Here is a 14,648-nt window from a genome sequence, read left to right as displayed (position 1 = left end):
CTGAAGCCACTGTGACGTCCTCATCGAGTCAAGTCGAAGCCTAGCTTAGCATAAAGATGGTAAACAGAAGGAAACAGCGGTGCGGTGACTTTTTATTAAATGCAGCGATTTATGGTGTAAATGTCTTTATGGATGAGAAAGAAAAACTAAATTCACATAAAATACAAAATATGAAACGGTCTCTCGGGCCTTCTGTATTCGGTCGTAACGTTATGAGAATAATGTCGTAATTTAACGATATTTCCCCAATAATGATTGGTTTGTGTCCGTCGGACAGAGAAAACCCCGTCGGCTCGTCATCGGAGTCGGAAAAAAACCTCACGATGCCGATCAGATGTGAACAGCCCGCTTGGTCCTCGGTTTCTTCTTCTTCTTCTGTCCTTTCTTTTGACTCTTTTTGTTTGGATCCACCATTTCTCCTTTGAAGGAGTTTGAGCTCTTGGTCAACTTCTGCTGGTTTCCAGACAACTTCTTTTTAGACTTGAAACCTTTCCAGCCGCCTCCCCTCTCCTGCCCCGGGCCCTTGGCGGGGCCCTTGGCGGGGCCCTTGGCGTCAGTGTGATTCTTCTGCCTCTCCGCCCTCTTCACCCGGATGGCTCTGCCGTCCAGTTTGGTGCCGTCCAGTTCCAACGCCAGCTGCACCGAGTCGGCACTCTGCGACAGGAAGACATAACGGGGACAACCCCGTGAACCCTCACATCAAAACCCGGCTTAGAAACAAATTTAAAAAAAAGATTTTTTTTTTAAAAAGGCGTCGTTTGGGTCGTCGTACCTCAAACAGGATGTAACCGAATCCTTTCCCCAATCCAGAGTTCTGGTCTCGCACCAATCGCACAGCGTCCACTGTGCCACACTCCTCAAAGTGCCGCCGGAAAGACAGTTCTTTCATCTCTAAAACACACACACACACACACACACACACACACACACACACACACACACACACACACACACACACACACACACACACACACACACACACACACACACACACACACACACACACACACACACACACACACACACACACACACGCACGCGCGGGTCAACTTCGACACAATACGACAAACGTCAACACTCGTCAGGGTTAAAGCAGAAGAGAGACTCACCGAACGAAAGATTCCCCACGAAAACGGAGCGTTTGTGATCGTGCTGCAAGACACGGACGACGTCACCAAATATGTATTAAAAAAAACCAATAAATTATATATATATATATATATATATAAATAACTCCAACAGATTTGCGGGTGAACTGCGGCGCGGAGACTCACCGAGGGGCCCTCCGTCACTCTGTCCACCCGGATGTGGAAGTCCTTCTCGATCTCCATGCCGTTCCTGTCGGCACACCGAGGGAAAAGTTGAGCGCCTCTCCATTTTGTGTGAATTGCATTTTGTTTAAGCCACTGACCTCTCCAGCGCTTTGGCCACCGTGGCCTCGTCGCTGAACACCACGTAGGCGTTTAAGCTCTGCGTTTTGGGGTGAATTTTGCGCCTGGGAAGTAAAAAAAAAAAAAAAAAAAAAGTATTTTTGTGCGAGTTAATCGACTCTTTTTTTCTACAGAACGGACACAGACAGAAACTCACTGAATAACGGCTACTTTGCGGGACATCAAGGGATCCTCTCTGACCTGCAGGGGACACACAAAGCAGATCATCAGGAGCTGATGGGGAGTTCCAGCTCCCCCTGGTGGACTCCGGGTGGAGCTGCTACCGAACCGTGACGTGGATGTCAATGAAGGAAGTTCTGTGTGTGCAAAAATAATCCAAGAAATCAGAAAGACTCCGTGAGGCCTTCACTTTGGTGAACTCTTACATCTTGACCAATGGTGTCTTGAGCTCTAAAAATATGTCCTCTGAATAAACTGTGAATGTATGAGTGACGCGAGGCCAGAAAGCTTCTTCTTCCTCCCTCTTTTCCTGACTAAAGAGATGAAAAGTCCCGACAGCAACGCATCAGGGAGGCGCTCGCACGATCCCGGCTGTTCAGCGCACGTTGTCGTATTCTTACCACAGAGCGAAAGCGCATGGACTCGATGGATCCGTCGTCTCTGAAGAGGCTGGTCAGGGTCTGAAACACAAGAGAGGAATAAACTATTTTTAAAAAATGGTAAAACGCAATGGTCTGCTCGTCAGTCCAAACTAAATATGAGTTGATTATCGAGGACCATCTTCAACATTACTGCATCGATGTGAGGAGTGTTTTTAATAACGTCTGCATAAAAGTCTTTTTCACAGCACTTTTCATTAAATGCTGTTAAAATGTACAATTAGTTTTAAACTCTGTGCCTTTTTTAGAACTGCGTCCTCTTATTACTGTTGGATTATGGAGGTGCCGCTCCAAAAGAAAGTAAACTGCTTATTCGGCTTGATCCATATTTTTAATATCAGTTGCTGCATGTCGTTCCAATCTTCTGTTCTTTCTCTCTCTCTCTCTCTCGTTCTCGTTCTCTCTCTCTCTCCGTACCTTCTTGGTGCAGCTGATGGGCAGGTTGCCAACAAACACCGTCCTCTTCTCCTTTACCACGTCCTGCTCTTTACTGGCTTTCAGCTTCTTCCTCTTCATCACCCACTGCTCCGCACTGGTCTCTTCGTCCGGCGCTTTCCTCTTCTTCTGAGCGGGCGTCGCCTTCCCTCGCTCGTCCTCGTCCGCGTTCTGCAAACTGATCTCCCTGAAAGCCGAGGAGGAGGAGGAGGAGGAGGAGGAGAGAGGAGGAGGAGGAGGAGGAGAGAGGAGGAGGAGAGAGGAGGACGATACATTGAAGACATGAGAGGGGCGGAAGTTACAGAATCAAGGCGGAAAAACTAAAAGAAGAAGAAATTAGGATTTTAGATTGACCATTTAGATGAGAAAAATAATCTAAAATAACAATAAAGTTTTATATATACAAATGCAAACGAAGACGAGGGAAAGAGGAGAAAACTAAGAAAGAAGAGCGGAACATGGAGGCGGGACAGAAAGACGAAAGATGGACTGATGGCCGTTACTAAACGCCTCACCTGTTCTCCAGCTTCTGGTCGGCTTCCGATTTCTCCGGAAGCGGCTTCTGATTCTTCTTCTGACTGGCCTGACCTTTGACCTCTGGAGTTTCCTCCTTTGCTTCTGTGCTCTTCTGAACAGGCTGCCATGAAAACAAAAAGATACACAAAAAACAACCACACGGTGCATGTTAAGGACAAGTGTGGTAAGAATTCTCTGTATTGTTCTTATTGTCATTTTATATATATATATATACATATATATATTTGTGTGTGTTTTAGTTACCTTTGGTGCAGGCTGAAACAGAAGAGGACCGGCCGGTGCCACGGTGCCGAATAAAGTCGACAGCGATCCGGAGGCTGCGGATTTCTTCTTGAACAAACTTCCTGACACCTGCCCCACCTCGTAGTCAGCTGCCGGTTGCCCTGACAACGCCTCTTCACGGACGACCGAAACACTGGAAAGAAGACGAAGAAGAAGAAGAAGAAGAAGAAGTTACAGCGGAACGTCAGAATCCGCTATTCCACTCAAATTGAAGCGAGCGACAGCGAACACTAAGGATCCGCTCTGAGGATACAGCATGTGAGTAAAGGTATGAACTTTAAAGAGGTCACATAGAGGACATCGTCATCAGGCTGCGGAAGACGGGGTTTGAGTCAATAACTAGATAGATTAGAGTTACATGTTGTACCTTTTATAATGTACATGAAAGGGAAATTGTGCTGAAAACAACGTGTAACTATCTTAGTTTAATAATAATTAATTATATAATAATATAAGTCGCAGGGAAAATGTTTCATTAAGTACATTTTCCTTATATACTTTTACTTCAGCAATACTTTCAATGCAATACTTTTTCTTGTATTTTACAACGTGGTATTAGTACTTTTACTTTAGTAAAGGACCCGATTCTGATTACTTCTTTCACTGCTGCTGCGGGTTGATATGTAAACGGCCATAATGTATGATAGTGGACCATTTTGCCCTGCATTGTGTCTGCCAGGCAGCTGCTTCACTTCATGCGTAATACATTAATCTGTAACGACGCAGGTTATCTTCATTCCCGTAACTTTGGGAAATAGAAATGTGTAAACAAACCTCTTCTTGGGTGTCTTCTTCATGGTTTATTCCAGAGAACACACCAGCAACACTCGCTGGTTTCTTCTATTAATAGAAACGAGTTGTTTATCAGGTTAATTGCCGCGATTAAACTAATTTCTACGACTTTAAACACCAATAACACGAGAGTGTATATATAGCTCACACACGCTCACACGTTTTTCCCTTCCCAGCACACGGCCTGTCCTACTGCAAATGGTTTCCCACAGGGAACAAAGTCACTGCGACACATTGGTTCCTTTCTATTTTCATTACCGTTAATTTGGTATTGTCGAACTAAACACTACATATATATAACAGGGTTAAGATAGAGTACGTACATTTAAATGTGTGTATATATATACATATATATTATATTATACGTGTTTACCATCAGTTTTAGTGAAAACAATGGAAAAGAGTGCAACCGACGAAACCTTCCGTCACTTCCGGTGAGCTAGCTATGTCAAATGTTTTGTTTTTGTAACGTTGAACGGCGAGCTGGATAGAAGCTAAACTACCTTAAAGGCTGTATTTTAAAACGTCACAGATTATCTTAATATCTTTTTTTATGCCAGTTATTATATAACGAGTGCTTTCCATCTCTTTCTGAGGTTTGTGGGATACATTTAACGACACGTTCTCACGTTGATGATAGAAAACGGGGCTTCGATGGGAGTCGACCACACGGAGCCGGAGGTACCGGAGCACTCTGCGGGCCGGCGGGTGTCCTGCGACGGGGAGCGGGCCACGGTGCGGTACGTGGGCCCGGTGCCACCGACAGCCGGTACGTTAACTACCGGGGGCGTTGCTGTAATCAACAAAGACATTATTATTATAAAAAATTAAATTATGACGTTTAATTAAGAGGTTTAAATACAACTTTACTGACTAAATGGTACACATTGTCGCATCAATAATTATATATCAATAATATAATATATATTATTCAGCAATTGGCCATTTTGGACAATCACACCTTTTTACTTATTGTACTTTTAAGTATATTTTAAAGTATATTTTAAATGCAAATAAAAATGTCTAAATCTAAATGCAGGACTTTTAGTAAATAAAATATCTTTAATATATCTTTAATCTTTAAACCTTTTAATAAAAAAAAACTGGAAGGGTCGGAGTAAAGTTGCCTGAAGTTGAGGATCAGCATTTTTAATAAACAGCAGGCGAGACAAAAAAATACTTCCTGAAACACACAGAGGGAAACTACAGAAGAATGTATGACATCTGCAGTGGGCCGGTTACGTAACTTTGATCGAGCTTACTTCTAGACGATGTTCAACGTTGGAGAACTTCTTCTCCGCCTCCCACTCGTGCACTCGCACTGATCCAGCGTGTGTGTGTGTGTGTGTGTGTGTGTGTTGTGTGTTCAGGACTGTGGCTCGGCGTGGAGTGGGACAACCCGGAGAGAGGCAAACACGACGGCAGCCACGGGGGAGTCCGGTACTTCACGTGCAGGTAATTCTGAGCCGTTACCGTCCCCCCCCCCCCCCTTTTCAGTCCGGGGAGTTATTATCCACTCGCATGAGTTCAGAAACTCAACATGTGCATTTCTGCAATCTGACATCTGTAACTGTAACGCCGATGGTTTTCCACGCCTCCTCTCAGACACCCGGAAGGAGGCTCCTTTGTCCGTCCGGCCAAGGTGAGCTCGGGAGTGGACTACCTGACCGCCGTGCGACAGGTGTACGAGAACCAGACGGAGAAGGTGCTGAGCGAGGAGATCTCCATCTCCTCCAAGAAGCTCGAGTGGCTCGGAATCGAGGACCGCGGGTACGACGCTCACCGCCCGGCGCGCTCTGTACCGAAAAGCCCTTTCGAGGTGTTCGGCAGATAGTCAGGGTCTTGAGGAGCAGCTGCTCCAAAGGCAGCAGACGTAGCAGGCAAAGAGGAAAGAGGAGTTAAGATCTTCCGGAGAGTTTGAACCGGCTCGAGGTCCTCCGGTCCACTCGGCATCAAAATGTGTGCAGGTTTAAACAAGAGCCGGTTCCTGTTTGGGTGTCGAGTGCACCATGATGCCTCCGAGACGCTGGATTTAAGAGGAAGCTCATCCCATAGGAACGAAAGGTTAGTGTAGCATTATTGGAATATCAGCTGAGCATACAAACATCTCCAATCTACCACCGAGTGGTCTGCAGAGGACCCAGAGAGACGCAGACTGACTCGATATTTAGAGCCCAGTTGCACCGCTGTGGTTCAATAATGGTCGAGGGCCACGGACGCTTTTATGGACTGGAAAACAAATTTAAGAAGTCATATCTATCCTTATAAATCATCTAATTCGTTTGTAAATAATCCATTTGGTATCATACAGTTTTTATTTCTTTGTTATTGAAGGACAGAAGAAAAACATCGATGTTATAGCTGATTCCAAACAACGCTAGTGTTTGATACACGGACTCAGTTGAACTTTATCATAATTATAGTTCAGGTGTTTCCGTCTGATAGAGGAGGAGGTGACATTATAGAGAAGGAGGTGACATTATGGAGGAGGAGGTGACATTATAGAGGAGGAGGTGACATTATAGAGAAGGAGGTGACATTATGGAGGAGGTGACATTATAGAGGAGGAGGTGACATTATAGAGGAGGAGGTGACATTATAGAGGAGGAGGTGACATTATGGAGGAGGTGACATTATAGAGGAGGAGGTGACATTATAGAGAAGGAGGTGACATTATGGAGGAGGTGACATTATAGAGGAGGAGGTGACATTATAGAGAAGGAGGTGACATTATGGAGGAGGTGACATTATAGAGAAGGAGGTGACATTATGGAGGAGGTGACATTATAGAGGAGGAGGTGACATTATAGAGAAGGAGGTGACATTATGGAGGAGGTGACATTATAGAGAAGGAGGTGACATTATAGAGAAGGAGGTGACATTATGGAGGAGGTGACATTATAGAGAAGGAGGTGACATTATAGAGAAGGAGGTGACATTATGGAGGAGGTGACATTATAGAGGAGGAGGTGACATTATAGAGAAGGAGGTGACATTATGGAGGAGGTGACATTATAGAGGAGGAGGTGACATTATAGAGAAGGAGGTGACATTATGGAGGAGGTGACATTATAGAGGAGGAGGTGACATTATAGAGAAGGAGGTGACATTATGGAGGAGGTGACATTATAGAGGAGGAGGTGACATTATAGAGGAGGAGGTGACATTATGGAGGAGGTGACATTATAGAGGAGGAGGTGACATTATAGAGAAGGAGGTGACATTATGGAGGAGGTGACATTATAGAGGAGGAGGTGACATTATGGAGGAGGTGACATTATAGAGGAGGAGGTGACATTATGGAGGAGGTGACATTATAGAGGAGGAGGTGACATTATAGAGAAGGAGGTGACATTATGGAGGAGGTGACATTATAGAGAAGGAGGTGACATTATAGAGAAGGAGGTGACATTATGGAGGAGGTGACATTATAGAGAAGGAGGTGACATTATAGAGAAGGAGGTGACATTATGGAGGAGGTGACATTATAGAGGAGGAGGTGACATTATAGAGAAGGAGGTGACATTATGGAGGAGGTGACATTATGGAGGAGGTGACATTATAGAGGAGGAGGTGACATTATAGAGAAGGAGGTGACATTATGGAGGAGGTGACATTATAGAGAAGGAGGTGACATTATGGAGGAGGTGACATTATAGAGGAGGAGGTGACATTATAGAGAAGGAGGTGACATTATGGAGGAGGTGACATTATAGAGGAGGAGGTGACATTATAGAGAAGGAGGTGACATTATGGAGGAGGTGACATTATAGAGGAGGAGGTGACATTATAGAGGAGGAGGTGACATTATGGAGGAGGTGACATTATAGAGGAGGTGACATTATAGAGGAGGAGGTGACATTATAGAGAAGGAGGTGACATTATGGAGGAGGTGACATTATAGAGGAGGAGGTGACATTATAGAGAAGGAGGTGACATTATAGAGGAGGAGGTGACATTATAGAGGAGGAGGTGACATTGTAGAGGAGGAGGTGAGAGGAGGAGGTGGCATTGTAGAGGAGGAGGTGACATTGTAGAGGAGGAGGTGAGAGGAGGAGGTGACATTATAGAGGAGGAGGTGAGAGGAGGAGGTGACATTATAGAGAAGGTGACATTATAGAGAAGGAGGTGAGAGGAGGAGGTGACATTATAGAGAAGGTGAGAGGAGGAGGTGACATTATAGAGAAGGTGAGAGGAGGAGGTGACATTATAGAGGAGGAGGTGAGAGGAGGAGGTGACATTATAGAGAAGGTGACATTATAGAGAAGGAGGTGAGAGGAGGAGGTGACATTATAGAGAAGGTGAGAGGAGGAGGTGACATTATAGAGGAGGAGGTGAGAGGAGGAGGTGACATTATAGAGAAGGTGAGAGGAGGAGGTGACATAGAGGAGGAGGTGAGAGGAGGAGGTGACATTATAGAGTAGGAGGTGACATTATAGAGAAGGAGGTGAGAGGAGGAGGTGACATTATAGAGAAGATGACATTATAGAGAAGATGACATTATAGAGGAGGAGGTGACATTATAGAGAAGGAGGTGACATTATAGAGAAGGAGGTGAGAGGAGGAGGTGACATTATAGAGAAGATGACATTATAGAGAAGATGACATTATAGAGGAGGAGGTGACATTATAGAGAAGGAGGTGAGAGGAGGAGGTGACATTATAGAGAAGATGACATTATAGAGAAGGAGGTGAGAGGAGGACGTGACATTATTCAGGAGGTCGGGGCTCGAGGACTTATTTCCTTTTTTTATTGGTTCCTCGACAGTTTCGAAAGTCTTCCGTCGGTGCTGCTCGGCAGGTGTGAAGTGAACGGACCCGGAGCCGACGGAGAAATCAGGAAATCAACGCCAAGTATCTTTTTGGCGTTTATCCGTGTCAACGTCTCCCGTGTGAACGTCTCCTCCCGTGTGAACGTCTCCTCCCGTGTGAACGTCGTCTCCCGTGTCAACGTCTCCTCCCGTGTGAACGTCTCCTCCCGTGTGAACGTCTCCTCCCGTGTGAACGTCTCCTCCCGTGTGAACGTCTCCTCCCGTGTGAACGTCTCCTCCCGTGTGAACGTCTCCTCCCGTGTGAACGTCTCCTCCCGTGTGAACGTCTCCTCCCGTGTGAACGTCGTCTCCCGTGTGAACGTCTCCTCCCGTGTGAACGTCTCCTCCCGTGTGAACGTCTCCTCCCGTGTGAACGTCGTCTCCCGTGTGAACGTCTCCTCCCGTGTGAACGTCTCCTCCCGTGTGAACGTCGTCTCCCGTGTGAACGTCTCCTCCCGTGTGAACGTCTCCTCCCGTGTGAACGTCTCCTCCCGTGTGAACGTCTCCTCCCGTGTGAACGTCTCCTCCCGTGTGAACGTCGTCTCCCGTGTGAACATCTCCCGTGTGAACGTCGTCTCCCGTGTGAACGTCTCCCGTGTGAACGTCGTCTCCCGTGTGAACGTCGTCTCCCGTGTGAACGTCTCCCGTGTGAACGTCGTCTCCCGTGTGAACGTCGTCTCCCGTGTGAACGTCCACGTGTCCTTAACAGCGGCGATCAGACGTGCAGTGGCTGGACATGAGCCAGTCTCTGCTCTCCTGCTGGGAGGACGTGTCCGCCATCACTCAGCAGCTGGACGGCCTGGAGGGACTTCAGCTCGGGTACTGTGTGTGTGTGTGTGTGTGTGTGTGTGTGTGTGTGTGTGTGTGTGTGTGTTGGATTTATATTTGTATTCTGTCTTTCTTCGCTGAGCGCTTTCTTGTTTTTATTTGTTTTTTTTCCAGCAACAACAGACTGCGTTTGACCTCTGACCTCTCGGCCCACTGCCGGTCTTTCTGCAGCCTCAAGGTCCTCGTCCTGAACAGCTGTGACCTCACCTGGCCGCAGGTACGCCCACAACGAGGTCCACGTTACCCGTGTTTCCTCATCTGGCTTCGACCAACCCGTAATTTCAACGCATAATAAAGGTTAAAAGTACTAAAGCTGAAGCTGCTAAAGGCAGGAAGGACGAAAACAAAGACGACAACGTGTGTGTGTTCCTTTAAATAAATGAGTTGCTTTGATTTATTCTCACAGAATAGAAAAAATATGAATAATAATAATCCATTTAATTTATATAGCGCTTTTTAAGGTACTCAACGACACTTTACATGTTACATTCATACACCGTAGACAAAGCTGTGTCTTCCTCAAGGACACATCGACTAGGGCGGGGATCGAACCGCCGATCCCCTGATCGAAAGACAGACCTGCTAACCGCTGACCCACAGTCGCCCCATATTCATCGCCTTCGGGGGAAAACGACAATATTTGACCCGTATCCCTTAATAAAGTGTCTCTGTCCCTGCTGGTCTCTGGTCAGGTCCTGCAGTGCGCCCCCATGTGGCCACAGCTGGAGGATCTCAGTGTGGAAAACAACAACATCACCGAGCTGCAGAGGTAACGCCCCGCCCCCCCCCCCCCCCCCCCCCCCCCCCCCCACACACACACACACACACACACACACACACACACACACACACACACACACACACGCACACACACGCGCTTTGAGTAACCCTGATGTGTTTGATGTTTTGAGGCCCGACGGAGCGCTGCAGTCCCTGAGGAGCCTCAGTGTGTCCGGGAACCCGTTGGTGCAGCGCGGCGTGCTCCGCTTGGCAGCTCTGCCCCGGTACGGTACCCACGGCGACGCACTCGCACCAGAACTTCAGAATTAAAGGATTCTACAAAATAAAAGCATGAAATCAGGCTGTTGTGGCTGTGGAGACGACTATATATATATATATATATATATATATATATATATATATATATATATATATAATCTCCAATTTAGGGCTGTTTTTTTGAGGAAAAATATTTAATAGTAATATTTCTGAAAGCATTTTTAAAATGTTTTTTTGTCTGTCTGATTGCAGACTGGAGCACCTGAACTTGTCCAAGACTGGACTCTCTGACATCCGATTTGATGACACTCCTCCTGGTAAAAAAAAACAAAAAAACAGCATTTTAATAACTCATGTAATTATTATTATTTTCGACATATAATCATCTCTATAGCACACATTCTTTTATTTGCAATACGTTTTTATCTTTTTTTCATGTTATTGTTGAATATTTTATTCCATTTTTAATCCCGGTTCAACCATCTTCTGTATAATTAAAGTTGAATATGGTTCTCATCGTTATTAATAGTACACTGTATGTCTTTTTATAGTGTTATATTACAAAAATACTGCTTATTATTATGATTATTATTATGGATTCTTAATCTTTTCCTCCGTAGGGTCTCAAACGGTTTTGTTCTCGGCGCTGACGAAGCTCAACGTGTCCGACAACAACGTCTCAGAGGTCAGAGGTCAGAGGTCAGAGACGGTGAAGAGTCAGTTTATTGATGAACTTTATTTTGATCTCTCTCTCTCTCTCTCTCTCTCTCTCTCTCTCTCTCTCTCAGTGGTCTGTGGTGGATGAACTGGCAAAGCTTCCCAGTCTGTCTCACCTTTCGTGTCGCGGTAACCAACTGGTGAGCAGCGATGGAAACCCCAAAACAGTCCACCAGCTGCTCATCGCCAAACTGGGACGACTGGTCTTCCTCAACAACTGTGAGGTGAAATGACCTGAGCTGTGTGTGTGTGTGTCTGTATGTGTGTGTGTGTGTGTGTGTCTGTATGTGTGTGTGTGTGTGTGTCTGTACGTCTGTGTGTGTGTGTGTGTGTCTGTACGTACGTGTGTGTGTGTGTGTCTGTGTGTGTGTGTCTGTACCTATATGTGTGTGTCTGTACATGTGTGTCTTTGCGTGTCTGTGTGTGTGAGAGAGTGTCTGTCCATGCGCATCTGTACGTGTCTGTACGTCTGTGTCTGTGTGTGTGTGTGTGTGTGTGTGTGCGCATGCGCATGCTGACCCATCGCCGTGACTCCCATCAGATCCACCACAAAGAGAGGAGGGGGGCGGAGCTCGACTACATCAAGATGTTCGGGGAGGAGTGGCTGAAGGCGGGTGGGGGGAGTCAGCCCAGCACCCAGTTCATCGGGCAGCACCCTCGCTACCTGACGCTCATCGACAGTAAGTCCCACCAGACGTGACTCTGTGGTGACACCTAGAGGCAGCGGTGGGAACTACAGCAGACGTGGTTTCTGGAAAACGCTTTTCAGTCGGTTCTAAAGAAATTATTAATAATTTATTACATTTGTTGTTATTTATTCATGGTGTTGTTGGGTTTTTTTAGATATTTTTCACATTTTAAGAAAATAATTATTTTTGTTATACCAGAACACATTTAACTGACCTTCAAATAAATAAAGTTTGCTATGATATATTGTGATTATTATTATTACTACTATTTACATTTCTCGTCTTGTGATGACGATGATGATGATGATGATGATGATGACGAAGATCATCACGTGTTTCAGAGTACGGCGCTCCGGAGGAAGGCGAGCTGAAGAAGCCGGAGCCGTTTGCTTTGAAGAATCAGCTGTTGAGTTAGTCCCGCCTCTTTCTGCTCTCCGATTGGCTGATGAATGTTGAACCTCTACAGGAGATGTGACGTTTACTGAACATTGATCTCTTCCTCGTCTCTCCTCACCAGAGATTACGTTTGCGTTTCCCGATGACGCCGACCGGAAGCCGATTGAGAAGAGAGTTCTTGGTAAAAACCGCAATATAACCTTGTATAACAAGCCAAATTAAACTTAAATATTAAATGAGGTCGAGTTGAGTTCAGCGTGCCTGTGTTCTCTGCAGCCTCCATGGTGGTTCAGAAGGTGAAGGGACTCCTCTACAGACTGCTGAAGGTACCAGCAGCAGATCTGAAGCTCACCTACACCAGCCCCAAGGTAACAGGTGCACATTCATTGAGAAGTTAAGTGTGAAAACATATATATATATATATATATATATATATATATATATATATATATATATATATATATATATATATATATATATATATATATATATATTTATATTATAATATATATATTATATTATTTATATTATATATATATTATATTTATATATTTTATTATATAATATATATATTTATATATATACATATTTTATTATATAATATAAATATAATATATATATATTATATAATATTATATATATATATATTTATATATATATTATATCATATTATATAATATATATATATATATTATATAAATATATTATATAATATATATATATATTATATATATATATATATAATTTTATTATATAATATATATATGATAAATTATGATGCATATATATATTATATATAATATTATATATAATATTATATATATATTATATAATATTATATATAATATTATATATAATATATATAATATTATATAATATAATATTATATATATAATATATATAATATTATATATATAATATATATAATATTATATATATAATATATATAATATTATATTATATATAATATTATATATTATATAATATATATATATAATAATATATATATATTATATAATATTATATATAATAATATATATATATTATATATAATATTATATAATATATATATATATTATATATTATATATATATATATATATATTTTATATATATATTTTATATATATATATTATATATATATTATATATATATAATATAATATATATATATTTGTGTATATATATTTATATACCAGAAAATATAAAAGGTTATAGAGTCAGTTCCTGAGACTTTTCGTTCATCTGTTTTTCTTTCTTTGTAGATGTTGGGCACAGAGTTTGAGATCGACAGTGACCTGAAGACGCTCCAGTTTTACGCCATAGAGGACGGAGACCAGGTTTTGGTCCGCTGGTCCTGACCCTGCAGACCCCGGTCCTGACCCTGCAGACCCCGGTCCTGACCCTGCAGACCCCGGTCCTGACCCTGCAGACCCCGGTCCTGACCCTGCAGACCCCGGTCCTGACGCCGTTCTCACGGGAAAAAAAACCCCAGAAACTTTCAGGACTGAACTGAACTCGCTTGTTGGACTGGAGCTCCGGCAGCCGGCCGAGTCGTCGTTGGAGACGACGCACCGAGAGATGGACGAACACCGCCGTGGCGCTCATTCCGGATCGGTTGTCTAGGAAACTGAACCGCCCTCGGAGCAATCCAACCCCCTTTAGCTTCACGCATGGCGATCTGTCCCCTTTGTACTTCCTGCAGAAGCTTTAGTCATGAAGTGAAAGCTGACAAATTCAAAGATTTACTAAATAATAATGCTTACTTTTTGCATTAATTTAAATGTAATCATTAGATTTCACAGTTTGAGGACTCTGAGCTGCATCATCTGCATAGTACAGTATGTCTAAAAATCCCTATACTATATGTCAGATGCATTTTGTTTTTACGGTCTTCCACCGTATCGAGTTAATACCTTCGGTCTAAAAGTTTAAACGTTATTTTCTGCTTCAGGTTCTGCAGAACGCCACAAATTAAGCCGACCGGGTCACAGAAACCCAAATATTTCATAGTATCGTGTCATAAACATCATTTTAAAAGTGATTGTACTGTATGTCCTAAAAGTGAGTATTCAATAAAAATGTCAAATTAATTGTATAGTATGCCATTAATT

General features: G+C 43.5%; 2 protein-coding genes across 2 annotated transcripts; one reads left to right on the top strand and one right to left on the bottom strand.

Moving 5' to 3' along the window:
• Positions 1-79: 79 nt before the first annotated feature.
• rbm34 (RNA binding motif protein 34) lies at positions 80-4,296 on the bottom strand. Its single transcript, XM_034525242.1, has 11 exons — positions 4,079-4,296; positions 3,266-3,437; positions 3,001-3,122; positions 2,468-2,672; positions 2,012-2,071; positions 1,588-1,631; positions 1,412-1,495; positions 1,275-1,338; positions 1,110-1,152; positions 773-891; positions 80-654 (listed from the first exon to the last, which is right to left on the bottom strand). The coding sequence occupies exons 1-11, from the start codon at positions 4,099-4,101 to the stop codon at positions 331-333; spliced, it is 1,260 nt and encodes a 419-aa protein (XP_034381133.1). The 5' UTR covers positions 4,102-4,296; the 3' UTR covers positions 80-330.
• Positions 4,297-4,540: 244 nt separating this feature from the next.
• tbce (tubulin folding cofactor E) lies at positions 4,541-14,627 on the top strand. Its single transcript, XM_034525961.1, has 16 exons — positions 4,541-4,865; positions 5,467-5,551; positions 5,702-5,866; positions 8,865-8,950; positions 9,627-9,726; positions 9,850-9,952; positions 10,428-10,504; positions 10,647-10,739; positions 10,987-11,051; positions 11,355-11,419; positions 11,523-11,675; positions 11,993-12,131; positions 12,482-12,550; positions 12,658-12,717; positions 12,813-12,904; positions 13,800-14,627. The coding sequence occupies exons 1-16, from the start codon at positions 4,730-4,732 to the stop codon at positions 13,893-13,895; spliced, it is 1,584 nt and encodes a 527-aa protein (XP_034381852.1). The 5' UTR covers positions 4,541-4,729; the 3' UTR covers positions 13,896-14,627.
• The last annotated feature ends 21 nt before the right edge of the window (positions 14,628-14,648 follow it).

Source organism: Cyclopterus lumpus, chromosome 1, assembly GCF_009769545.1.
Source record: "Cyclopterus lumpus isolate fCycLum1 chromosome 1, fCycLum1.pri, whole genome shotgun sequence".
NCBI classification, from domain to species: domain Eukaryota; kingdom Metazoa; phylum Chordata; class Actinopteri; order Perciformes; family Cyclopteridae; genus Cyclopterus; species Cyclopterus lumpus.
Note: the sequence above shows the minus strand (reverse complement) of the source record. Positions and strands in the feature narration are given on the sequence as shown.